Consider the following 27,405-nt stretch of genomic DNA (forward strand, 5'->3'; position numbering starts at 1 on the left):
TTGGTGATTGGCAATGGGGAGTGTGTGTGTGTGTGTGTGTGGTAGGGGGGTGGGGGGGCTGGGGGGTGTTGACAAGGGCTACAACTTACAATTAATTTCATTACTGTTTATTACGTAAGCTTTTTTTTTTTTAAATGCAATCAATTTATAGGTTTAGTCTATAAAAGATTCCAGAGCACAGGAACATTTAATTGCCAGAACTTGTCAGAGTCCAAGAACCTTGAAATTGGCTGATGTCTGACTCTCCGAAACTCCAACACCAAACACAGCATTAGATTTAGACCTGCCACACAGTCAAAGTGGGGTTCAAGCCCACATCAGCTGACAGCTCAGATGATACCCTTCAAATCCAATATGTAAATCACACATAGAACATTTTTAAGCTCTATTACGCTGCATATCTGCAAGTCTCTTTGCAACCCACCTAATCCGCAACTCTTTTTTTTTTATACCCTTTCTGTCTCAAACAAAGTCAACTCTGTTGTCTCGAGGACTCCTGTATTCTGTGTTGTTGCAGCTGTCTCTCTCTTTCGTACCGCATATGTGCAACTGTAGGTAAAAACAGTCATGCTGCCAAATATAAGTTGCACTAAACAGAAATAACAATTTCCTTTTGAATACACATGACCTGACCTGACCTGACCTGAAATATCCTTACCGCTGAGGGAACCCCCCCCCTTTGTTTACAATGATTAATTCTATAACCTTTTACTTGTTTTAGCTATATTTTGTTACTATACTATATCTGAGTAGGTGTTTCCTACTTGCATGTTGAACCACTCACCCAAGTCTGTGACTGACTGCAACTACACCCAGGTTTGACATGTTATGAGCTACAGAGTGTTAACCCAGATCTGACTGTCATCGAAGGGAAAACAAGCTAGGGCCCTGGTACCGTGTCACAGCTCATGGTAGTGGGGAAGGAAGCAGCCTAGAGACAAATGAACGGGCATCCTGAGCTCACACCAGCTTCCACCACTGTCATTACCAATTCAACAAGCTGGCACAGAAGCAATTTGGCCTCAAACACCACTTCCCAGTACCCACAGCAGACACCCAAATCCTCCTGAAAATAAAACATTTTTTTTTTTTACTACAGCCCATCAAAATTTGACCAACGCCAATATAAGATATCGACAAAGAAGAAGAGGAAGTCTTACTCATAATTTTTTTAGTGTGAACGAGCAGGATTGTTCTGTCTGTTTCTCGTCAACAACCAGCTTCTTCTCTATAAAGCCCCCCCCCATCTGATGTTTTTATCACATGCCACTGCACGGCTTGTTCGTTTTGTTTTGGATTAAGAGCAGAGGGCTCCAGACCAATCAAACAAACAGAGGTCCTTATGTGCCAATGTGGCTCCCAAACGCTGGTCTACTTTCCAGATGGGGAACAGGAGACAAATGGGGGATCCATCGAGCATTTCAGCCATGTGAGTAATGTAAAAGATAGAAAGGCAGCAGCCTGGGTTTTAGTGTCAGCATATGGATGCTGGGTGTTGCTCTAGACTCCAGCAGATATTCAGACCATCTGTGGCCACCTCATTTCACAAATATGACAGCTTTACACAGACATAAGGGGGGAACATATACAGATAACAGATATACATGACCCCCCACCTCCAATCCCAACATACTGTACATGCTTATTCACTGATTCACACCTGAAAAACAAAGCTCACCCATATTTGAACATGCCACGCTCGACTGGGCCAGCAGCTCCTCGGGGAGGGCGCTCAGAGATGGGATTGACAGCTTGCAGATTACACCAATCAGACCCCTTACTATAAAGAGCTTTATTTAAGTCTGAAATGATCAAGGCTAGTAAGAGGAGCCCATTCAAAGCTGCACGGAGTAAACTGCACCGAGCTTAAAAGATTAGTCCATCCAGTTTGACTACAATTTTATCCCTTTAAAAACGAGAGCTGAGCATATTGTCTTGATCTGTTGCGGATAATGCTGGCAGTCTTTGTCCTCACTCACAAGTGCAGGAGAAGAAGCAAACGCACGCTTATTCACACGTAATTTATTAAAGGGGAGAAAGTGATTCTCTGCAACAGAGAGGAAAAGCTTAAAGGAGAGTCTTTGAAATATTTTTGGTTACAAAACAAACAAAAAAAAACAACCAAGAAAACCCACCAGCCCACTTTGTTACATGATCCATTGTTGTGTCTGCTTCTGCATACAGCACATGTCTTTTCAGCAGGAACGTGTTTATTGTAAAGAGACCTGCGCAAGAGTTCCTTGACAAAACTGAGAGAAAGTTAGCCAACACAAGAGGGTCCATCATGGCTGCTTTGGTTCTACTAATGCACATTTTATGAGTAAATATTAAAGAAGAAAAAAAAGCACCCCACCTGATCTGATAGCCAGAGGCATTTTGCAACCAGGAAAATAAAAGTGAAATGTGGGAAGGCCTGGGGTTTGTGTGCCCTGGGGCGGGAAGGGGTCCGCTGGGCCCATATTTACTCCAAAGCCAGAACCGCTTGGGGGTTCCACTGGCCCTGACAGCACAGGGGCTGCCGACCTGATCCAAAACCTCCCTTCTCCTCTCCTTACCTCCTACCCCCTTTGCCAACAATCTCCACCTAAACCTCAAACTCCCCTCCTCTTTCTCTCTCTCACTCGCTTTCTTTCTTGCAGAAAAACTCGCCCTGACACTTTCATATAAGCCTTTTTTCCCACAAGGGTAGAATGTGCACATGACCTCTCCTGCCTCTCTACCCAGCTCAGACTTTGCTCACCGTTTACAATGAAGCTGTAGAAACGAGAAACTACTATTGTTCTAAATTAGTTCAGAAAGCACTGTAGTCTATGATGGAAAAAGGGGGAGCATTTCTCAGCTTTTAACACTCTTTTTTTTTTGTCCATGAACACTTCTTCTTCTTTGTCTTTTTTTTCTTTTTATCAGGTCCGTCCTGGAAGTTTGTTTCACTCTTTTTAAACACTGGGTCACGCGATAAGTATGGCTATGCTCCATCACTGTTTGCTTAGCAGGTGTGGACAAATGTGCTGTTCAAACACCAGCTGACTGACCAGAGTTTCAAAGGATTGCACAAGCCACAGAAGACATATTTTTCCAAGTGGAAAAAACAAGGAGAAGACATAAGAAAAAGACTAGAAAATATAGTTACATTCACTTCATTCAATTAATTAGATGGGGAAAGTGTGCCACGAACACTACCTGGATGAAACTATAAAGTTCTCAAAGGAAGTGTGAGGATGATATGACAGCATTCTAAAATACGCCAACTTCTCAGCTCTTCTCAGAAAGTAAACACCGTTCCATTTCTGACTTTTGCACCCCCTCCCCCCCCAGTTAACACTGTCCTGTGTCATTAAGAGTATCTCTTGGCTGCTCTATAAATAGTGGCATGAAGGGTGAAGGCCAGCAGGAGATGGCTAGTCTTCCATCGGGCCAGTTAATGAACAGGTACTCTGGCACCTTTAGCATCCAGCTCTGCGACAGAATGCCTTTTCTTTCAGGTGTTCCTCCTGCTGCTCATCTTTCTCAGTGACTCTTCCACTTCTTTTCGTTTCCTTTGCTTGGACACAAATAGGCTCTAGGGTGCTTTCATTGACTTCCAGACTCACTGGGGTAACAAACTGTTATGAGCCTGGAAGCTCTGATTATTTCAGTGGTAGTGAATGAATCTTAATTGATTTATTTTACTTTCTCCTATTAGGGTTGTTAAATTAATCAATTAACAGAGTGGGATATTCAGGCAGACTAGAAAGAACTGATATCTTCTAGAGTTCACACCGTAGAAGCTGAAAGAATACCTTAATGCTCAGTTTTGGCAGTATACGTCAAGCATGTTTTTTTTGTACCTCAACAGCAAACGACGGGCGCCCTATCAGATCAACACGATGAACAAGTCCCTCCACATTAGCCAACAGTGTAATGACATATCAGATGTACAAAGTCAAAGGTAACTGGAATTACAGGTTTGTGTTCTCCTGAAAGCTGAACATCAAATAATCTTGGATGTCTGATGAATCAACTAGCAAAGCAGCGAAAAAAAATGAAACTAACATACACGTAAGTGGGGAAAACTGGATTTCCTTGAATGGCTTCTTGAGGCTGGATCCAAGCTCCGAAGACTCCAAAGTTAAGATGCTCAACTTTACAGCAAAAACATACAGGTTCCAAAGTGTAGTGGTTAACACATTTGGTTGGCAAGCAAACTGGGTTGTTTCCCTTTCTGGGGCCCCAACTTTGTCATTTATCAAGCATACCAACACTGTCACTCAACCCTGCCAGAAATGTTGCCATAAGATGGAGTCAGTCTGCTATCAGTCTACAACTGAATTGTTGAAATCTGTGAAAATCACACATTTGTAGCTGTTTAAAAGGACAGAAATTCATATTTTAGTATTATACTTTTATTCTAAAAGAATATAACAAGAATACAACCAGCTGGCAGCCAGCTGAGTCGAGTCCCCTGACAAAAACTCAATCAGACAGATGGCAACAGTCTTTCTGTCCTTAGTATTCCCATAGTGTTTTAATATATTTTAAGAAATATCGATATTTGGTGTCTCTGTATCGATACAATATCGCCACATAAATTTATTCCCCACACTTACAAGATATATTCACTTCAGGGCTCCAGCAGACCAAGAGGCCGAGATTCATACAAACTGGACTTCACAAGCCAACAAGTGACAAGACAAAGGCTAAATGTGTCTTTTATGACAGGTGAAATGTCTTTGACTTCAAAACAGTCCAGTTACCAAAACACAGCTCTGTGAATAAACCTAAGACAACATAACCTCGCTGAAACCCATGTAAACACCCAGTGTAAATATTAACTTAGTCTAGATAGTTCCAGTAACCAGGATTTCTTTGTAACTTATTTAGCATCATTTTCTAATAGTAATCCGTCGAAGACCCTTGAAGATCAGTGGCAGAAGGGGCCAATGGTCCGACAAAACAATGAGGGCCTTGCCAGTTGAAGTGTCATACACGCTGACCTACTCAGAAGCTGCTTGGAGGTGAACGGGCATGTCTGCAGGCCTGGGTGTGTCTGAGCCCCTTACGCAAGGCCAGGGCAGGAGCTAGGAGAAGAAGAGGTTGGGCAACTCATATGTTACCTTTGCAGGAAGCAGGCTTAAGGTTGCAGAGGGGAGAGTTAAAAAGGTGAACAGCAGCTGAGCTCTGCTACGGGAGAAAAGTAAGCTGATTGCAGCGCCCACGTTCTGCTGGAGAATGCTGTATTTGGTATTGTGCTGGAGGAGAGCTGAACGCTGCCCTTGATGTTGGGTGTCTGGTTTTGTTCTTCGAGAGTTCACTATGAATTAGTTAAACGGCAGACTGGATATAGGGAAGCTATGAAACATGCCTCAGAGGGAGAGAGTGTGTACACTCTCAGGCTTCACAAAGACTTCCGATATTCTGAAAACACTACACGCTATCACACAATTCCACCTACGCGCGTTCATCAATCACAAAGCATTATGTTGAAGGCATCACACGCACATACCAACAGGCAATTAATCCTCACAAAAGAATCATCTGAAACTAACAAACATTTAGTCTGTTTCATGTCTCTTTCACACTTGCGCACCTTGAAGCGTTTCAGCCTCCATATTCATGAGACATACTCCCTCAGCAGAGCTAAAGCCCAGGATTTTAAGGTTTCAACTCAAATCTCAAATATGGTTTCAGGTTATAGATTCGTAACCCAAACAAGCGGGGAAAATCATTAGCTTTCATCTAATCTATTTTAGGTTCAATTAGCTTTAATCAAACTTATTATTACCATTGAAACATGGTATTTACTATGATATTGTGCACGGAAGACAGGGAAGAAAAAAAATGCACACGAGCAATTACATGCACGCACACACAGTGGGGTACTGCCGCTTTGCCACGGTGGCTTAATGAATAAATAAGTAATAAGGACTTGGTTATTGGAGCTCATTAAAATGGGGGATGCTTCCGAGACAATAAGACTTGAAGAGGGTCAGGGGAGGCGGTTGTGCGACTAGGGCTAGTGTCACACACACCCCTCGCCACCTCCGTACACCCCATCCCTCAATGACCTGACCACATGGCCCCAAACGCTCACCTCCAAATCAACTCTGTCAGCCAACCTTACCCTCAGCATTCCCACCTTCGCTGACACGCAACAGCGCATACATCTTCTAGGATGTGCACACACACACCAAAACATACACACCTCTCTCATGGTTAATTACCACTTAGCTCAATCACGTGCTGATCTGTCCATAAGAGCCCCCTCCACCTTCCTCCCCCGCAACACAAACAGCAGCACACATGCCAATTATTGATGAATCTTTAATATGGCGCTTTGCAAAGTCTCCATCTCATTTCCTACCACTGAGCCGATGATTACGCTTTGAGTAGAGGCTTTAGCATCCAAAAAATGCATAAAACAGAGTAAGAATAAATTAGCTTAATGCAATATCATTGCAGGCCTGAGATAAAGTGGTCTGAGCCATTTGGAGAAGAAAGCTAACTTTAAATTTTTTGGGGGTGGGCTCATCCTGTCTTGCATCTCTGACTGTATATAAACCCCTGGACACACACTCTCACACACACACACAAACACAAAAATCCCACACCACGATAACGTGTCAATAATGAGCTGAGGCCATCTATTGATCAGCTTAATTTTGCATCTATTAGCTAGGGAACGGCTTGCTCCGGGGGCGAGGGAAGCCAGGCGCTAACACGCACCGACAGGCTGGATGGAGATCATTACAACTGATGTTCACACACACGCTGTGATTGACATGGAGATAAGGCAGGAGAGAGCCCAGGCTCGCACGCCTCCCCGCACACTAAGCTAATGATACACCAAATGTGTGCTTGGTGTGTGTGTGCAGGAGCATGATAGAGAAAGCATCTATCTAGAAAGAGAGTTGGAGCACAGGGGGGAAAAAAGAGAAAAAGAGGAGAGGGAAAGCAGGCCACACGCCTTTGCTAATTGGCACAGTCAGACAACGAAGCTCATAAAGGACGAAAAAGCATTTAGTGAAGCATCTCAGCTTTCTAGATCGCCTTTATCAAGTCTGTGTCATTTAAATACAGTTGCAAATAGCACAGCAAAAGCCCGCTTTTGACCTGGAAGGCCACGGCCTCGTCTGATTCTTCCTTAATTTACAGAGTTTGCATAAGAAACTCGGTTAAGACGTTCATTATGAAAATCGTTTGTTTTTTCCGTGAACGGCTGATTGCAAGCTTCACATGTCAACGCTGCAAAGGAGAAGATGAAAAAAACAAAACAACCAAAACAAAGAAGCAGAAAACAGGTCTTTCTCCTCCTCTGAGCTTATTCTGGCACTCTCTTTTTCTGCAAATCAGAAAGAAAAAGTGAGGTAGAGCATAAGGGTCAGGTTATAACCTCTCAGGACAAGTTTTCAAGGCGTGCTGTTGGAAATCAAATGTGTTTAAAGTCATCCCTGGCAGACGCATGCAAAGGCAGGGCAAAAAGAAACAGCTGTAAGACGAAAAAATAAGCAAAATGCCCGGCTGTTCTCCCATGTCCTGAGAGCAAGCCAGTGGTGGATGCAGAAACTGCACAAAATGGGCAACTTTGACAACCACTGTCCAATGTTTATAAGTTGCAGGGGAGTGGTTTTCAAAGCTATCCAAAGGCAGTTCGCACTGACCCTAAATCAAGCTTAAGGATGCATCCATTCAAAAGAGGGTGTGCAGAAAACAATACGGTATGTTGCCCTCATCCTGCTGCTTAACCTAGCAGCAAAGAGCCCAGCTCGGCATTGACGCAACAAGGTGCAATACAGGGATGCTGCTGCTGCATGTTACCCACACAGACAGTGGGAGAAACTGAGAGGAAAAAGAAGGGCCTGGCGCTGGAAAAGCGCCTTTTACCTCGGCGTCAAAAAGGAAACATCTGAATGTTTGTGTACACCCTCTCTACAGCTGAGTTTTTTTGTTTTCTTTATAGGGTTGAGATCTTGTTTTATGTCAGATTCTCATTCTATGGAGGTGAGGTCAGAGGCACTAAAATAAAAAATAAATAAATAAATAAATAAATAAATAAATAAATAAAAAAAAACCCTTGGCTACAAACTGTGTGTTTTTGTCAGCTGAGGGATACAGCGAAGGGATCGAGGGAGCGGTGGGAGGAGGGAGGTGAAGCGGGAGGGGAGGAGGAGGAGGAGAGAGGGAAAAAAAAGCCCTCAGCCAAGCCATCAAGTTGAACATTGAACTTCACAGTAGTAGCTGCCTTTCTATGCCTCTCCTTTTGATGTTACCTCCAAAGCAAAGGATCAAAGGCTTGGAGTGTGGCGTGGGGAAGTCCCAAGCTCTTAGCCTGCCAGCCTGTTATATATGCAAAAGTCTACGCCAAAAGAGAGAGAGAGAGTGGGGCAGAGAGAGCAGGAGAGGGTGCTCGGGAAAGAGGAAGCTTGCATGGAATTCGGTTAAATAGCGCGTTTTGTGTCTAATGAATGACAAGGGGGTGACGCAATCAGACAGCGAGCTACAAAATGACGTAGAGCGGGATGGAGCTCGCGCGTGCACAAGTTTTAGAGATGCTTCACGCTCGCAGGGCTGGGCATAAAGGCTTGGAGTGAGTGGCGCTGGCAGTGTCCTGCCCCCCCACCCCCATCCACGGGTTCCTCCTCAACCAGCAACACGGTACAAAAATTACCCTCAACACACACATGCGTGTACGCGCACAAACACAGACAGACACTTCCACCCTGCACCAACCACCAGCTCCTCTCCAACATCAAGGGGGTGAGAGACTGTGTCGTCTTGACATAAATATACAGTGTGCTGTTAAAGCGAAGACTACAGTAAACACAGCGTGCATGAAATCCTGGTTGTGTCTCACTGGAGCAGAGACACTCACACAACACACTACCAAACTCACACACGCGCACGCACGCGCGATTGTGGGCTCAGCTGGGCCAAAGAGTCGAGCAGAGGTGTGCTAAAATTGACAAATCTCTACGAGACAAACACAATACACACACACACTCACTCACACACACACATTCACACACACCCTTTCCCCAAGGCTGTAGGATTAAGAGGTCCAGCTGGCTGACAGCAAGCCCTTCCTTCCCACGTATCCCGTCGATCTCACCCAACTCCCCCCACCCACCCACCTCCACCCCCACCTCCTTCCCTTATTTAGAGCCCCTCCCACACCTCCATACCCAGGTCTGACAGCCAACCAGGCCACAGAGCATGCCAAGCAGATACACCTGAATTTGACACTGATCACATCAGTCATACGTCAGAGCAAAAAAGTATTTAAAGACATGGAAAATCCTCAAGATAAATGTGAATGTTGGCCAGGAGAAGGCCTACATATCACTGGCACCATCAAAGGGGGTCTGCCAATCCATCTAGTCTTCCTGTCAGTGATACTGGTTGCATCCTTCAAGATACAGATTCCTAGAGAGCCAAGGCATCGATGGAGGCGGAGCAGGGGAAAATTAGCCTAGCGGAAGAGGAGGAGGATGATATATAATACATAACGAGCCCTGTTAATGAGGAAATAAGGGAAAGTGAAGGAGAGAGATTGGGCGGAAAAATAGCAGAAGCTGCCATGTCCATTTACGTAAGTGTGGAAGAAAATACGCCGCATGCTGCAGGGTGTTGTTCGACTCGCATATCATTTTGTGAGCACAGACGTATGTGAATATGCAGGAAAAATGCATTCAGTGCTCCATAATTAGAGCTAGGATTGAGTTAATTCATTCAGTTTAGCAAATGTCTCAACACTAGCATGAGACAGGAGAGATCCAAAGGAGAAGTGAAGGATGATACGTCATTATTTGAGTTAAAAACATCTCAAGCGTTTCTGATCTTCAGTTCCTGGATACTAATGAGCCAAAAGCATTGATGATTAGCTGGAACCAGGCAGCAATGTCAGATATAATAAAAGTGCCAAATGCAAACAGCAGCCATAACATGCAAATGGGATTAATAGTCCGACTGAGCTTTAATTTCCAAATCACCTGTCATTCACTTTTATATCTATGGCCAATTTAACCCCAGATGGGCCCACAATGGGAAGTAAGAGAATATGAGAACCAAACACTAATTTCTTCAGCATCCTTGTTACTTATGGCCAAAGGTGACTGATGGGTCTTATACAGAAAAAAACTTGGGGCAAGTTTGGGTTAAGAACAAGCTATACTGGCTATATTTCATTCGCAATCGCAACCTGAGGCTTTAAAAGCGAGCATTTGCCCCGATGGAAAACTAATGAGAACAGAGAGAAAATCTATCCAGCAATTCACCATGATACCATCGACAAGTGCAAAACGCTACCGCAGATTGGGTTGGGTGGGGTATAGGAGGAGATAAAAAAATAAAAACAGACAGGCAGTGGTGTAAGGAAAGAATAAGAATTAGGGAGTGAGAAAGAAGGGAGCAAGAAACAGAGGGGAGGGAAAAAATTCACAATGATGACACGTAAGTGCAAAGAGCGATTAAGGATTTACTTTCAAAAGGACTCCCATTGATCTTTTTTGATAGACCTGCAATAAATCAAACTGGATTGACTCGCATGAGAACCAAGCCTAATCCTTTAGTCAGATCCAGGAGAACTCCAACCAAACCAGCTGTTAATTTAGGCTTTACAAGATAAAGCGGGAGAAATCCAACCTGATGTACCCTAGGGCAGAGGCTTACATCATCTCTGTAAAGCAATCAACTTATTGCCAGTTTGGAGAGGTAATCAGAGCACATACTGAGAGAGGGGAGGGGAGGGGTAATGGAAAAAGAGAAAAGGGAGATGGCTGAAGAGGTTAGGGAGAAAACAGAAGAAGAAGAATGTAAGAAACAGAAAATAAGAATCGAGTTCAGTTTAAAAATGCTGCTCTTTTTTTTAGAAAAAAAATTAAAAACTGATTTTTTTTCCTCCCCCCTGCATGCCGGGCAGATATACAGGTCTTCAGACTGAAACTTATCTTTGAAACCAAAAACATGTTTACACACAGTACAACTCCAATTATCTCCAGAGGGTGAAGATGAAACGGAGAGAGCCTCGCTTAGCTGCAAACAGGAGCTCTCTGGGTTGACAGCAGGGACTGGAGGACGGATACAGTTCCCCCCCATCCTCCACACCACCCTGTAATTTCCCTGGAGGCCGGCCCAGACCTTGTCCCCATCCCCAGTGGCAAGTGCCACCTCAGCTGGGTCCCACCAGCCATGCTGTGGCTGCACCATAGCACAACCATAGTAATTAAAACGGTTATTTTTGTTTGGGGGAACAAGAGAGACTTTTTTTTTTCCAGATCTGAGCGGAAGTATTGCAAGACACCATCCAGCCCACACTGACTAAACCATGCCGATGTCTCTTTCAGTTGCGCATTTGGTGTTTATGTATATGTCTATGAGTATACTGAATGTCATCAGGGATCTACAGGAGTTTTAGTTCCTCTTCTTAACTGGGCGTGTGACACCGCGATGCAGGATGCAGAGGATAAAACCACACAAGCACCCTTTTGCAGTATGCACACTGACACAAAGACTCATTAGTTCACCATCTCCCCTGTCTTTAATGTCCTGTTTACAACGCAAATCAACCAGATCAGCGCTGAAATCCAATCACGGGGCTTTGCAGGGCCCTTCACGTCGGCCTCACAAGAAAGCTGAGGAGAAGCAGGCCTTGTAGTCTCTGGACACTGTCCAAAGGAAACCAAACCTCAGGAGTCCAAACAAAACCACACATAAAATCAGAGTTAAAACAGCAGTCTCTATTCAGCCCATCCTGACCCCACAAGTACACACAGAAACACACATACACACACACTTTTCTGACCCCTGCTTTTCTATCCTCTCCTGGTTACACTGTATGCACACAGGGATCATGCTGACTTCAACAAGGCTCCTGTAGAATTGCAAAATTGACTGAGGCTTGGGCTTCGACACACGCAGGACGCAGCCATGTAAAGGCTGCCGCTTAAGCTCAACTCACATCAACCTGTGCTATCTTTAGCAGCTGGGCTAAACTTTTAAAACCGCACAACTCTCTCTCCCTCCCACCCTCACCAACAGCTTCCCTCTGACTTCAAATAAGACAGCCTGGCTCTTTGGCAGTGGCTCGCCCGCTGGCACCTCCCTCCATGGCCGCAAGGTCACACGTTTAATTACACAGAAAGTAGTAATCTCACCAGACAGATGGCAAGCAGGCCGCCTCTCAATTACTTTATGCCCAATTGAATGATTACTGATGTTATTTGCGAAAATGTGGCACGCAGAAAAACACTACAAAAAGTAGATTTGTAGTACAAGCGGGAAGAGGGGTCGGGGGTGAGGTTACAGGGTCGTGGCCGTTTTAGGACAGAGGCTGATGTGCCTCTTGTTAAGCAACTGCAACTGAGATAATAATAATAATACTAAAAAAAATATATAAGGCGTGAAGAATACAAGCACGGCTGTGTTAGCTTTTGGGGAGGGGAAAAAGCAACGAAAAACCCAAGTTTAATACGACAGCGATCAGTGCCACAAAAAACAGACGCTTATTTTTCTCGAAACCAAAACTGGTACAGAACATTGGCCTATGTGGAAACAGTCAGCTCCCAGCAGCCCAGTGGAGGAAACCGCATGACAAGGCCAATTTAAAACGTGAACAAAGTGTCTGTCTCTTAAAACAGAGCCAAGAAAGAAAGAGCTGGGTTTTCTTCATTTCTTTCCCCCTTTAGGACTACCATTTTGTCATTGGGGAGAATCCCATTGGGCTCAAGTTCTTTCCTAATGAAAAAAAAAAACAAAACCCCTGACCGGCAAGTGTGAGCCGTCTCATCTCAGCATCCAACCCGTGTTCCCCGTCGATGCCTCACTCATCATCACTTAGCTCCTCCTGCCAATAGCTTCTGCGAACAATTAGAGGTTAACTTTCCCAGCGTCTGAGACCGCAGAATCTCAATTTCTGGCCAGGAAGCTCCAATAACTGAGCTACCTAGCCAAGAATCAAGATTCCCCTCAAGTTCAGGTCTGAGTTTTACCCCTTATTCAACACTTACTGTTAGCAGTGAGGCCTCTCTCAGCCTGTTTATGATTTAACACGACCGCAGAGCTAAATAACAGCAAATTAACTGTGCTGACTGGCCTCATTAATGTCATGCATAAAATGCTTTCACTGAGATCATTTCTGAATGTGCAATGGCAACCACTGATGTAAACTCGGTTGCCAAACTTTGGTTCTGGGCCAAAAAAGGTATGGCTTCTGGCCGGCATGATCATAAATTCTCCAGCCTAGTTGGGGTAACTCCCGCTTACGCCTGTGGGTGTCAGATTAAACCAAAACTATTTGTCTCATGCCAGGAGACTACATAATTTACAGCTGAGCATTTAATTCTAAATTTAACATAGCATACAAGGACAGACTGGCTCATTGGCTTAAATAACGTCACCCCAAGCCATGTAGCATTAAACGTACAAGCACTGGTAGTGAAGAAATTTGCCCTGTTGGTGACTGTAATAAGTCTGGAAGTTTCCACTAACTAGGAACAGTTGTGTTGAGAGGCACTGCTGTAAAATGATCTGCAGGAGCATATAGAAAACTTCCACGTTTTTTTTTTAGATTATTATTCTTGAGTCAGGGTGAGGAATTCCACTGGCCTATAGATGGCAACCAGCAGTTGTTCTCCCATGAGGACGGGGGAGGCAGGCATCTGGGAAGAAGCGAGCAGGCGGATCAGGGGAAAACGATGACTACATCTGCATATTTACAGCACAGGATTTTGAGTTTTCAGGACTCAAAGTCATCCCAAAAGCAAGTGCAGAAAATGAGAAGAAAGGGTCCGTGAAACTTCCCCCAGAAGGCTCAAAGGACTTACAGTGATGACTCCCAGGCACATCCACAACCCCACGATACCCCGAGACGACGGGGGGAGGCTTCCAGTTGCCGTGCTCGGGAAAGAAGCTGCACCACTGTGCCACAACACTACACCAATCCTCACATTGCTATAGGAAGTCGAGAGACATTTACAGAAGGGGCTGAGGAGCAGGGGACAAGATGGTAGCCAGTATGTGCAACTCAAAATTTATACCCCAAATACCCACTGCATGTCTTTCGGTGTTAGATTATCATCAAGAGCAATGCAACAGACATGTTTGAAGGAAGTGGAAATTTGACCTACAAATTATTTCATTACTTTAAACAGTGTTGGCTGCAGAAAGTGAACAGAGAAGCCTATGCACCATGCATACATCACCCTTGAAGCCACAGTACTGCAGGGAGGCATGCCCATTTCACCCCCCACTGATCTGGAATTCTAGCCTGATGCGATCTCCCAATGGCCCACACTTGACCGTGGGCCTTGCAGTCTTTTCCCAGCTGCTGTGTGGCAGGCATGGGCCGCAGTGGTGGCACCTGTCTTTGACAAGCCCCGGCATTCACACTAACTCTGGTTTCCCGAGGCCGGCTGCCTGGCAGTCAGGTGACATATGCTAACGCACACTTTCCCTGACACCGAGTGCACACACATACACTCTGGCAATCCAAATCTACTAACCCAAGAGGCACTTAAGTGTGATCCCAACCACTTAAAAAGCATCTGCATCATAGTGAGAGAGGTCTTAGCCTCACATGTCTCTCTGTCTGATAGCTAACCCTGCCCTGATTCAGGCTGCGGCTTGAAGCCGTAAACCAAAGCTTCCCTCAACGCCTCTCACCCGCCCGGCGAGGCTCTAACCACTGTTTTTGCATACCACTCAGCTTGTGTAACCGTTGAGTGGTTTTGCTCCACCAAGACAATGGCTGCGTAACAGACTAAGCAGAGTAAAGACGTCTAATGTCAATGCACTGGAAGAGTTGATAAACAGAAGTCGGTCTACGCGGCGCAAGAAGCACAGACGAAATAAAAATGTAAGCACTGGGAGACTAAAGTGCCTCCAGGATAAAATAATAACAGTAACACGGATGAGACTGCCAGCGGCTGAGGCAAACACTGCACAGGCCAAAAGCAAAGATTTCTCAGGTGAACCGGTTGCAGTCTAGATAAACAATGTAATTATAACTCATTTTGAAAGTAAAGAGTTGAGAGAGAGTTTCAAAGTCAGCAGGGATCAAAATGAACAGAGCCCTCTAACGCTTTAGTCTGCTCTTCCTTCATTATCTTTAACTAAAATTAAAGTGTTTGCGAAAGTGTTTGCAAAGGCACTATTAATAAACTAAAAAAAACAAACAGAAACTAGGCAACAACACTGGTCACAAGCGTTTACACTTCTATATAAAAATCAGTCGTTTAACTTGTAGGACGCGAGGGTTGCTGACAGCACCTGATTGAGCTCTTGGTATGGCAAAGCATGCCGGTACTCACTCTGCTGCCCAGCAGACCAAAGCAACATTTCCCCACCTCATTTGCAAAGCAATCCCGCTTCCCTCCCACTCAGTGCATCTTTTTGTCATTTCCATGTCCAGGCTCCACTGGCTTTGTCTGGAGGAAAGCATGGAACCCGGTCTCAAGGAGACTCTGCTACCAAAAAGCCCCCCCTCCCCAAAAAAGAAAGAAAATACACCCAACCCATTGAGCCAGCATACACTCACCTCTCCCCCCGCCTGACTAATGTGCCCTGACACTCGTACATCACCCGTAAATTGGCCAAATGAATTAAGCACGGCCCCTGCTTAGCTTTACGGGCTTTAAATGGATTTTCTCCTCTCCAGGTCTGTCCAGTAATTGCATTTATCCATCTTGTTGAAGCCAGGTTTACACACTCACAAAGATCATGCCAATCCCCGGATGCATTTTCCGCTCTGATGGCAAGAGTGTGAGAGATTTGTCATTGGATCATAACAGGTAATTCAAACAACAATTAGATGACAATTCCACCGTATGTCAATGGCTGGCTCCCTGCTTGGATAGGACCTTGGTTGAAGCAATGAGGTTCCCCTCTATCGCTTCATCTGTCTGAATATCTCTTCTTGTTGCCATTCTCAGTGTGATAAATGCTCCCTTATAACACTTTTTATCTATTATCCAAGCCTCCAGGTTAAAACAGCAAACACCCACAGCAGGGAGGAAAGTACTGGCTATGAGTGTTCAGTGTTCACACACACACACATTCAGAGAGAAAGAAGTAAGTGTTAAGGCAGAGCTGTGAACACCGGCATCAACGGGGGTCATCTCCACACTTGTGGATGTTTGAACAGAAGTGTATCAGCCATTGGGGGGGGGGCAACGGACAATTCAGCTATGTAAACATGCTGCAACTTCCTTCCCTCCAGTCCTCTAGGCCTGCACTGAGACAAGCCAGTGTTTAAACAGCACACACAGCATTCCTGTGCCTGGGCCCAGGCCAGCTGCTGCATCCTCACTGCAGGCCTGCCTGCCTGCCTGCCTGAGCAGAGACAGATACAGGCCTTACAACAGCAAGGGTCATCCACAACAGACAAAGGGCTTTTATACAACATGCAAAACAGGTTGCATCTTCCAGAAATGCTCCCCATGCTGCTGAATGCTGTAGTCCTAGCTGACCACCCTGAGAGCTAAAATCATAACATCGCCGAGCCAGACCTTAACCATTTGACGCCATCTGTAATGATAAAGCAGGAAATTTATCTTTATTGGTACACGAAATATGCAAAGTGTGGCTGCCAATAAAGATAGAGGAGGCAGTAAAGTGAAGATAAAACACCTCCTAGTTCTAAAGTACACTGTGACGTGCATCACATGACACAAAGGCCAAACCTGCTTAGTAATGCCTGCCTCTAATCTCAACTTTCATTATGGCTGAACTGGTGGTTTCAGGTTCAAAGTTAATCTATAAAATGAACCTTTGGTTTGCATGCCAATGGACAGTAAACTAAAACTACGTTCCATCTAAGAATAAAATGAATAGTTCTCGAAATAAACGCACAGTAAAGATCTGCTTTAGCGGAACAATTTAACCCACACAGTAGAGCATGCAAAAGTCATACATATGACTATCCAAATAGTTAGAAACATATCTTGCCTTACGTGTTGATCCATCAATGAATTGTGGACTTTAGTTGAGTTTTACTGGGATCAAAATTAAAAAATAAACTTTTGGAATAACCTGATTTTCAGTATCCGTGCAGAACTATGTACATTTAAGTTATGGGAATAGATTTAATATTTAACACAGAGACCAGGCGTCATTCAGTGTTGGTTTTATTATAGGAAGACTGTGATAATTACTTCCCTATTGTGTCAGTGCCTCCACTGGATACCATCAAGAGTTGCCAACCAAATCCGCTCAATCAAAACTGTGATTTCAGGGGGACGAGACTGCATTGTTTTCTACCTCCACAGCGTCATCTTGCCTATCTGCTGTTCATTCGTTTCCCCGCTCTCTTGTCCGTTCATCAGTCCATCCCCTCTGGCTGGACAGAGAAGGCCACACATCTCACCTCAGGACAGTTGTCCAAACAAGCCTCTCCATTCACTCTGACCCCTCGAGGGAGAAAGACAATTGACAATTCACTTCCACCAGTCAATTTGTGCACTTTTGGAATTGACCCTGAACACTGGTGACACACTGGCCTCTCACTGGAGCCCGGATGAATACATAATACTGAGAATGCCAGGGAAGGGATGGGAGGGGGGATTTATTTTTTTAAAACTGAAGCCATTAAGAAAATAATGGGGAAAAAATATGCTATGCCATATAAAAATTAAAAATCCATCTTATTATTTAAAAATTGGTCAAAGATATAATTAATTTTTGCAAAAGCAGAAGTTTATATGTATATATATATATATGCACTTCCAAATATCATCACCTGCACAATGACTGGCAATTCAGTGCCCATGTGCAGGCCATGTGTGGATGTGACAAGCTGTTCTCATGAAATGTTATCTAGTGCTGTACGCAAGCCGACAGCTGTCTCTTTAAAAGAGGCGTATTATTATTGTGTGTAAATAGGTTTCTAACAGCTGGTTAAAGAGCTAACATGGGAATTTACTCTTAATCTGTTTTCCACTGGAATTGCTTCATCAACTAGCTAAAAAAAAAAAAGAAAAAAGAAAAAGACTCTAAAGTTGCACCACATCGCAGAGTATGGAGGTTACATTTTATTAGCCTTGTGCATTTTAAAATAATCTTGCCAACATTTTTTTTTTTTTTTTTTTTTTTTTTTTACACAAATCCCGCCATAATCCGCAGATTAGTAGATGCATTTATTTCGCTCGCACTTTTAAACCCTCCCTCACCTTTTGCGGGGAGTTATGAATCCACCACCTCCTGACGACAAAACAAGCAGACGATCACCTCATTAGCGGACCGGCTTCGCTTCCAAAACACACACACACACACATAATCACACACACACACACGCTCCTTGGAGCTTATCCCGCTACAATTAAAAGTTTAATTAGTAGATTAAAAATACATTGACTGGACTTTTATCACCTTAAACTCCTCTATTATGTGTTTAGCACACACAAGTGCCTCCTTCCCATCTGAGCCATTTTGAACAGATTATCTGCATACTGAAATTCCCTTGACTACATTAAGGCTGCAGATACAAACTGGGTAGAAAAACAACCATCTGCATAATATATTGCGCGTGGCTGGATGAACACCGGACAAAGACTTTTGTATAATTAATGTTTAATATCTAGATGTGAATATTTAAATAACACTGCCACCACTTTTGTGAGGAAAAAGTGAGGAAAGTATTTTTAAAACAGATACTGGAATGAATGAATGAAATTCTTCTTCTGTGGTACATTCCAGGACATTGTACCACATCCATAAAAGGCTGGTGTACCACAGGTGTTCACTGCACACTGGCACGGCTAGTCATTATCTAGCCCAACGTGATCATTAGGAGCTGTGATGGCAGTTTGGCACCTCCTCCCTGCATTCACACACACACAAGCTGGAATTACTAAAAAAAAAACAACCTCCAATGGATACTCAAGCACTCCCTATCAGAAAGAAAAAGGGGGTGAGAGGGGAAGCTCCTTCGTCAACGAAAAGCATGTCAGCGCCAGTGCACTTTGACCCCTCCCAAACACATGCCGCAATCCAAACAGAAGGTCGACAGCAACCAGAATTCCTCCCAGCGTCACGGCGGCCTTCTCACCCAGAGCTTTTAAGGCAAATATTTTCTGATGACGACGAGAATGGGAAGCACGAAGGGAAAACGTGGAGTGGAGGTTGGGCCGAGAGATAGGGCGGCGGGGCGGGAGGGGGGTTTATTCAGAGACGCGAACCACGCACATGAACACATGCCTGTTCGTCAGGCGTGAATGAAAACTGAAACTCTCCTGTTCCAATCTGTGTTCCTCTCTTTCCCCCCCTTTTTTTTTTCATTCCTCCAAACGGGAAGATAAATGTGAAGCCGAGGGGCACTATTGTTTGGACATCTAGCCAGGAACTGTCGCTGCTCTCATTGCCCTGGCATTAACAGCAATTATGCGCTCTATTCAGACAGCTTTTGTGCGGTCGACCCCCAGGCCCCCCCACCGTCCCAATTCACTCACACACACACACACACACACACACACACACACAGACAGAGGCCTAACACACATTTCCCGCTTTTCTCTGAGCCCCCCCTTCCCCTCCCACTCAGCTACTGGTGAACTCATTTGACTACTGGAGCACTCTGGTCCCATTATGAATGAACTTAGAGGAAAAGGAATATGACAAACAATCTGTGGCTTCCTTCTTAGATGCACATACACAGCATCCACCGCCTTGTTAAAAAGTGACATTTCCAATGTTTTTTTGTAATTACGACGCTTTTAAAAAATAGAAAAAAATAAAAATACCAATTCCAGGTAATCATCTCTTGAAAGCAGCTAATCCTAGCCCTACCCATAACCTTCATATCTAAAAAGATGCGATCAATAGTCATTTAACCTTATCTTCTTTTGCTGGATGCAGCAAAGTAACACTGCTAAGAAAATTTCCAGCAACCACTTTTAATTATCTTATCGCCACTTCCATATAAGTTCAGAAGTTCATTCCATCCTAGGAACACCTGCATTTGTACCCTGCTGCTCTTCAGTAATTTAAAATCCATAAAGAGACAGTAAAGTTTTTTTGTTTTTCTTTGCTTCTTTTTTTTTTTTAAAGGAACTTGGCGTATATTGTTGGTAACATATTCCAACAGTGCAAATATTTTTGTAAGAGGAAGAAGTAAAATGGGAAAATATTGGCTTCCCAAGCATATATCTCCACACTGCTTTTGATATTAAGCATGAACTTGCCCACAATGCTGTGGATGTGCAAGATGAGCTGTTCACCGGGATACATTGAGCTAAAATAAGGTAACATACACAGATAAGAGATTTTAAGTGTGGCTACATGGACACACACACACAATAATTTAATTTCCATGTTTGAGGGAGCCCCAATCCCTGTGGGCCAAGAGTGGAGCTAGCATATATTTAAACAGATGACACAAGTTTCATTCCAGATGTACAGTAGTATCTTTGTGTTCAGCTCTATAGAAATGCACTGGAGAAAGAGGTGGGGCTGGATGGGTGGGGGTAAACTGGGAGAGGAAGGGGGTTACACCAGGGGGCTGGGGTAAGAGGGACCCCAGTGCACAGCTGCTTAACTAATGCCTTTTTTTTTCTTTGCTCAGACACAGAAAAGCAGAGTGTTGGTGGCTCACTGACGGAAACTAGGATAAATGGATTAATTCACTTTTAAGAATAAAAAGCAAAAATAAACATATACATATATATATCCAGACTGATAATGATTAACAGGCATAATGTCACATCGAAGGCAAAATTAGGCCTCAGATTAGCTGTTATTACATTAAAAGCAATAAAGTCGATGATTTAATTTAAAAAAAAAAAAAGGTTCAGCTCCAAACCAGACTTTACTGCAGCTGCTACACCCAAACCCAGCTCACACTGCCACCAGGGAACCACTACTCCCTTCGCACTAGTTTAAAATCTGATTAGAAACACACCCCACAAACTGACTGATTTTTTTTTTCCTCCTGCCTCTGTGGTGTTTCAAGCGGAGTGACAGATCGACGAGCGCGTAAGCTCTCACACGGCTCAGCCTGCCAACATCATCAGCATTAGACAATTAAGCCCCGCTAGCAGGGAGAATTTTTTTTTTATATTTTATATATAAAAAGGTAAATATTTACTGCACAAATCTTTTCCATTCATCCACCAGGCACTAACAAAACCTTACTGTACTCCCTCTCTCTCGCTCTCTTTCTGAGTCCTCAGCACCATCACCAATCCCCCCACCCCACCCCTACATCTGCGATTCATTGACTTTACAATTTACCACATGTCGAGATGGGAGAGGTCGAGCCTCCATTTGAATCACGGCACAAATATGCGAGTGATTTATTGTTTTAAAAACCCCGGGCCGATTTAGTGCAACTCCACTTTTTCTGAGCATTACTCCTATTGGCAGACCATGAACAATTACAGTTCGGACTAATTAAGCTCTGAGAATGTGCTGTGCACCGCTAATGTCTAGCAGACCCCAATTTTAGTTTAATGGTGCCAAACTTTGCTTCCCAGCCACCCCCGCCTCCCCCTTTTCTCTAACTTAACTCCTCAAATCCAAAGCAGATTGTACTTTTTTTTTTTATGAGTGTTTATTGAGTCGAAGAAAAATAAGGACCTTTTTTTCTTTTCCCCCTCTCCTTGCCTAGGATGAGAGAAGCAGCGGAGAGCGAGTGAGAGGAAAAGAGGGAGTAGATGCAGAAGAGGAAGAGAGAGATGGGGGAGAGTGAGTGAGAGAGTGAGCGGGAGCCGCTTCCGCCATACTTTGTAAACAAAAGTGATTTGCAAGACAAAAGGAGCGCAACCTTCCAACTAAATTCGGAGTGCATTCTGCAGCTTGAGGCACAAAATGCGGCCACGTCGTGCCACCAAACCCCCCACGGACACCAATTAGGCCCTATTAACATGTAAAGCCAATTTGATAAGGTGTGGGCCCTATCCCTTAAATCCGCATTAAACTATCTTCCCCCCTTGTCACGGCCAAAAAAAAAATAAAATCCATTTTACAACAGCCGAACACACATAATCCATATGATATACCATTGTTATGCTTATGCTGCTGCCATGTTTAGGAAAGATACTGTCTGTGTCATTTATAACAGATAACAGGCCACAGCAATGTGTGCACGTGAGCACAAAGGAGGTGGTGTGCACTTATGCGTGTTGATTATAATAATCTCACCAGAAAATCCTCCATTATTTCTTCCTTAAAAATAAAATAAAAAAAGACAAAAGACCGAGTCGGACCCCGTATCAAAGTAGATTTATGTTTTTTTTATTAAAAAATAGGTGAATGTGCAGCAACATGAGCAGTCCTGGCGTGACTAGACGAATGAAACAAAAGAGGAAAAAAAGGGGAGAAAACTATTGTTTCAACCACACAAAGCCTTTTCACCGCCCTGTAGTAGAATCATCACGGGTTCTCGGAGCGTCTTTCTTATTTTCCTCCCTTCCCACTCTAAACACAGTATTGGATGCACAGTGTTGTGTCTTCATCCCCCGTTTTGCTCCCCACCCCGTGCACTTTCTCGTTCTTTTTTAAACTGCTCGTAATTATACGTCGAAACTCAAAACCTCCGCCAAAAGTCTCCAGGCCTGGAGAATTATGGGGCCAGGGGTGGCGTCAAATATCTTAACATTCATAAGTCCGCGAGGCAGTAAATAAAGCCAGTGGATTTACAGCCCAGCAGCCCCGATGCAGGGGAGCTGGCCGCCCAGATCCCATTCTCCCTCCCTCAGCCTCTGCATCCACAGACCTGTTGAGGTGTAGATGTTAGCCCACAGCACCGGGAGTTAACCCGCCGCCTTTTTTTAAAAAGCCTAGTGTTAGCATTGGCAGGAAACAAAAGGTAGTGAGGAAGAAAGGAAGAGAGCAAAGGGAACAGGGGGAAAGGAGATAGAAAACCCAGGGTGAACTAGCCAGGCCACTTCTGCAATTCAACCTGCACCGAGTGATCCAGTAGGCCTTTGTGTGAGGTTTAGGGAGGAGGGAGACGGCAGGGAAAGGAGAGGAGGAGACGAGGGCAGGAAGGCTTTTAAAGCCCGGGCACAGCGTCATGTCAAATTGCTAAATGATACTAAATTGTGAGCCTCCTTGGGCTTAGGTGGTAGGAAAAACAAATTTTCACTGGTTATGACTCCCAGAGGTCAGACAAACTATCGTAATAGCCACATGCAAGAAATCTTTTTTTCCCCTCCTTAAGTCATGCAAACACTAAATAAGTGAAGCAAGTTAAGACGTCCAGGGAGATCAGAATCACCGCCAGCTGATGGGAAACATTTAAACCCATCAGAATTTAACCTGTAAGACTTCCAATCAATTGTATTCATTTAAATAATTTTTAAAGAGGCAAAAGGAAAAACCAGCATCGCAGCATCACCAAAACCGAGTGGAGAAAAAGAAAAGGCGAAGGTAAAAGCAGCGAGAATCAAAGCCTTTCATGCCATGAAGGAGAAAGTCTCATTCTAATGATACTAGCAGTCATATTCAGTGCCTTACATGACATGTTAGGGAGCAAGACAGCTAATCAATGTCCAGGTGAATTATTTATGCCAGCTTTAAGTCTAATAGATTTATATTACAGCGACCGCTGACTTCAAAGCGCTAATGGCTGGACACACAGCGCGCTGCAGACAAGAGGGGGCCGAGGCAGTACAGTAGGAAGACCACCATAAGTCAAAAACCACGTCCAGGTGCATCAGTAGGTTAAGCTGTAATAAAGGTTTCCTAATCATCTGCAAACGAGCACCTCCTTCTTTTAGATTTTGTAATGACTTTTCCTTAAATAAGGGAAAGCGGCACAGAGAGGAAAACAACAGATAAAAAAATAAATAAATAAATCTGGGCGCATATATTTAAAAAAAAAAATTAAAAATCTTTCCTTTCCTCAATTATGTCCGAGAATAGTATTTCAAGGGCATCATTAAGAGGGCAAAGGTCAATACGGTCTCGCCGCAGCATCCTCCAGCCATACCACACAGTTTACTGCTTTTCTAACTGCTGCATAAGCACAAGGAAACGAGCGCTCCACACACAGTAGTGTGTGACAGCAAACTACAAAACTCTGCCATCGAAACAAGGAAGTGCTTCACTTCAAATCATGCGTGTTGTTGTGAATGTGTGTTTGTGTCAGTGCTGATGAGAATAATGAGTGACTAATTCCACATACCAGCCAGCAGCGTTAAAAAGGCTGGCTGACTAAGAGAGAATGAATGGCAAAATGTTCTCCTATGTGCAAAAGAAGCACGCACGCAAAGAGAGAACCTGTGTAAGCAGCAAAAGAAATATTTCATGTGAAACCATGGGTGATCATGTTGAACTCAAAAGCATAATTCGTGTCAAACACAAAAGAAGGCATTGTGTGTCAGATGTGCGTTGATTTCCAAGGTGTGCGGAGAACACAAAAAAAAAAGAGGTAACAAATATCAGTTTCGTTAGGCAGAGCTGAGGTGGTGGTGGTGGCGGCGGGGGGGTGTTGGAGGGTCACATTTCCTAATGCCTGGTCTTTGCCTTAACCTTGTAAAATGAGATGACAGGTCCTAAAGCGCAGACTTGTAATTGCAACCGTTTAAAATAGGGGGGCAAAGAAAAAGGAAAAAAAAAAAAAAAAAAACACCCATGGTTGAGAAAATTATGCTGCTTAAGGATTGCCATCGCCCAGTGGGACCGGCGAGGTGCTGAGCAAATGAGTAAGTGGGCATAATTACAGCATGGCTGATTGTGTTTAAATAAATAACATGAATTTATTTATAAATATGGGTTTACTGCATGGCACATGTTTGCCATGGATTCCTCGCTGGGAGCAAAGGCAGTGCAGATGCAAAACAGCACAGTCTCGCACAATTCCTATCAGTAAATCACACCATACATTCAAACATATAGAAATATATATATATGTCTGTATATGTATATATATATACACACACACGCATTTGAAAGAATAATTAGAAAAAGTAAAAAATTAAATTAAAAAGAAAAAAATGCACTGCTTGATGTTTCAGGGGGGGAAAGCTATCACGCATGCATCTTTTACATAGTGTCTTTACAGGTTTTGACACATGCAAATCACTCTGTAAAAAAAACCAACCCAATTTGCATATTGATTTTATTTGTGTGGTTTTACACTGCTTTCCCCTGCTTACAGTGTGTCAGAAAAGCTGCTATATAAAGGCCTGAATGCTCATGCATGGTGTTGCATTTAGAAAAAAGGGCATTTTTGATGAGGCCGTGCAAACACAAGCCAACTGCATTATTCAGGAGAGTAAAAACATGCACTTGTAAGCCTGGAGAATACGCAGACCCTTAGTAGTAATAATGATAATAACAACAATAATAATGTCATAATCATTATTAAATTATAACAAGGAGAATAAAATTTTCACAGGGGCTTGTGCATTTGATTTAAAAGTTGCTAAAAATATTGGTAAAAATGCCGTGCACGTAAAGCTGACATATAACAATAACCTACTTATTTCTGTTTTTCCTTTTCTCCTTTTATTTTAACCCACTTGCAGCTCTTTAGCACTGTTAGCATGCTAGCTACTGACCAGGGCAAACGGGCTGGGAGCCGCGTGCGGGCACGCATGCACGCATGCATGCCATTGTACTGTACACTTCACGGGGAGTTTGCAAAACTTGGCTCTGCATTTTTATCGGCTGCACTTCAGGGTGACAACACTCCGCGTCTGCCTTTGCCTCGGCGCCTAACCCGGGGAGTCAGTGTGTGTGTGTGTGTGTGTGTGTGTGACGAGTGTGTGTGCACATACAAGCTGTAAATAAATGAACTTACTGTGCGTGCTGTTGGAGAAAGTGATCCATTGGGAAGGTAGGGGCTTGTGAGATCGGGGATCATTATAAATGGATAGCCCGGGTACGGTGGGCTCTTGAACAGCCCTCCATCTTGCCTTTTCGCAGCTAACATGGCGAGGGGGGGAAGAGGGGGTTGTGGGAAAGAAGAAAACTTTTTTTTATAAAGTGGCCTTGAGAACTTTTTTTTTTTTTTGCAAAAAAATTGCAATTGCATAATAAAAGGCGGAGGCACAGGCACATATAATGTCATGTTGTAGGTAGAAATAAAATAAAAAACAAGAGTGAACAATAAAGCAGAAACTCACCCTCCTCTAAACTTTCCCTTGTTTTGTCTCTGAAAGTTTCAGATCTAGGCGCAGGCCGTCTTTCCGCCTTGAAATGCAATGAAACACAAGGATTGCGTTAAAGTTAGCACAGCGGACGGTGAAGGGCGATAGTTAACTTTCTTTCCAAGTCCACCCGCTGTTACAGTGTTAGTAAATGTAGGCCCCTAAACTTAAAAACAGCGCCGGGGGGACGATCGATCCCCGATTTTTTTTTCTCTAACATGCGAAGAAACAGACTGAACTCACCTCTGAATCCGACGAGCTGTTCTGATTTGTTTCCGACTCGTTTACAAGAGAAGATTTGACATCTGCTAAATCCCTTTCTGCCGAGGAGTTCTCCGAAATTTTCTCTTCCTGCTCCCCTTCGTCTTTGAAGGAAATCATTTCATCGTTTGCGCCCAGATCGTCCCCTCCACCGCCGTTGAGCTGCGGCATTTTTCCCGAGCAAAAATCTTTTCTCTTTTCTTTTTTTTTAAGAGACAAGGGGGCACAAAAAAACCAAAAAAAAAGTTTTTTAAAAAAACCTTGATCTCGGTGATCTAGAAAAGTCCGAGTTTAAGTTTGGGGTCTGTATTGGCGTTTTCCAAAGCTCTGGCGGTTGGTACAAAACTAAAAAAGAAGGGAATCTTGGCAGAAAAAGGAAGCCGGAGAAGGAGCCGAGCCGCTCGGATTGAGTGAGTTGAAGTTGGTCGGAGTGGTTTTCAGTTCAAAGGCGGCGCTGATTGACAGATAGAGAGGGATGGAAATAGAGAGAGTCTGGATTCAGGATTATTGACAGGGAGAAACACACAAGAAACTAATGAGATTCAAACAGGGAGGGACTTGAAGTGACGTTTTCATAAATAGGAGGAAAAAAAAGGAGAGAGAGAGAGGGAGGGAGGGGAGAGAGAGAGAGTGAGAGATGGAGGCTGGAGGAAGCCGGCGGACGACTGCGGTGAAAAAAGCATGTGAGGAGGAAAAAGGCAGTTTGGGAGCAGGACAGTGATGGTAAAATAGGAGGAAGATAGGAGTTGCTTGCAAATGTGGATTAAACGCACATATGGGCGGTCTCCCAGAGGGGGGAGGAAGAAAAAATGAAAATAAAAAAATGAAAAGAGGGTACTTCCTCAGGCTGTTTGCAACCAGTTTGACTCCTCTGTTCCCGACCAGTCTGCCACACTAGGGCCAAATAAAGTTAAGATCATAGCTGAAATTAAAGTTTTATTTTTTTTATCCCCTCCAATCCTATCCTTTCACATTCAGATTCTCTAACCTACTTTTGGATCTGTCCTTAGTTTGCATACTAACTACTAGAGGCCCATCAAGGCAGAATAAAAGCTATTACTCCGACCTTGTTTTCCTATTTTAT

At 43.8% G+C, this 27,405-nt stretch overlaps 1 protein-coding gene across 28 annotated transcripts in view; it reads right to left on the minus strand.

Annotated features, from left to right (window-relative positions):
• Positions 1-27,007, minus strand: part of tcf7l2 (transcription factor 7 like 2) — an 87,575-nt gene extending 60,568 nt beyond the window's left edge. For 11 of the 28 annotated variants that reach the window (XM_040039254.1, XM_040039255.1, XM_040039252.1 and 8 more), the window contains exons 1-3: positions 26,304-26,492; positions 26,037-26,103; positions 25,712-25,836 (exon numbers count right to left, since the gene is read on the minus strand). In XM_040039254.1, coding sequence (XP_039895188.1) covers positions 25,712-25,836; positions 26,037-26,103; positions 26,304-26,492 — 381 coding nt within the window. Of the gene's footprint in view, positions 1-25,711; positions 25,837-26,036; positions 26,104-26,303 lie in introns of all 28 variants that reach the window. The other 17 variants (XM_040039253.1, XM_040039260.1, XM_040039261.1 and 14 more) reach the window with 10 other exon arrangements.
• Between the last annotated feature and the right edge of the window lie 398 nt (positions 27,008-27,405).

Source organism: Simochromis diagramma, unplaced genomic scaffold, assembly GCF_900408965.1.
Source record: "Simochromis diagramma unplaced genomic scaffold, fSimDia1.1 OVJJ01000402.1, whole genome shotgun sequence".
NCBI classification, from domain to species: Eukaryota; Metazoa; Chordata; class Actinopteri; order Cichliformes; family Cichlidae; genus Simochromis; species Simochromis diagramma.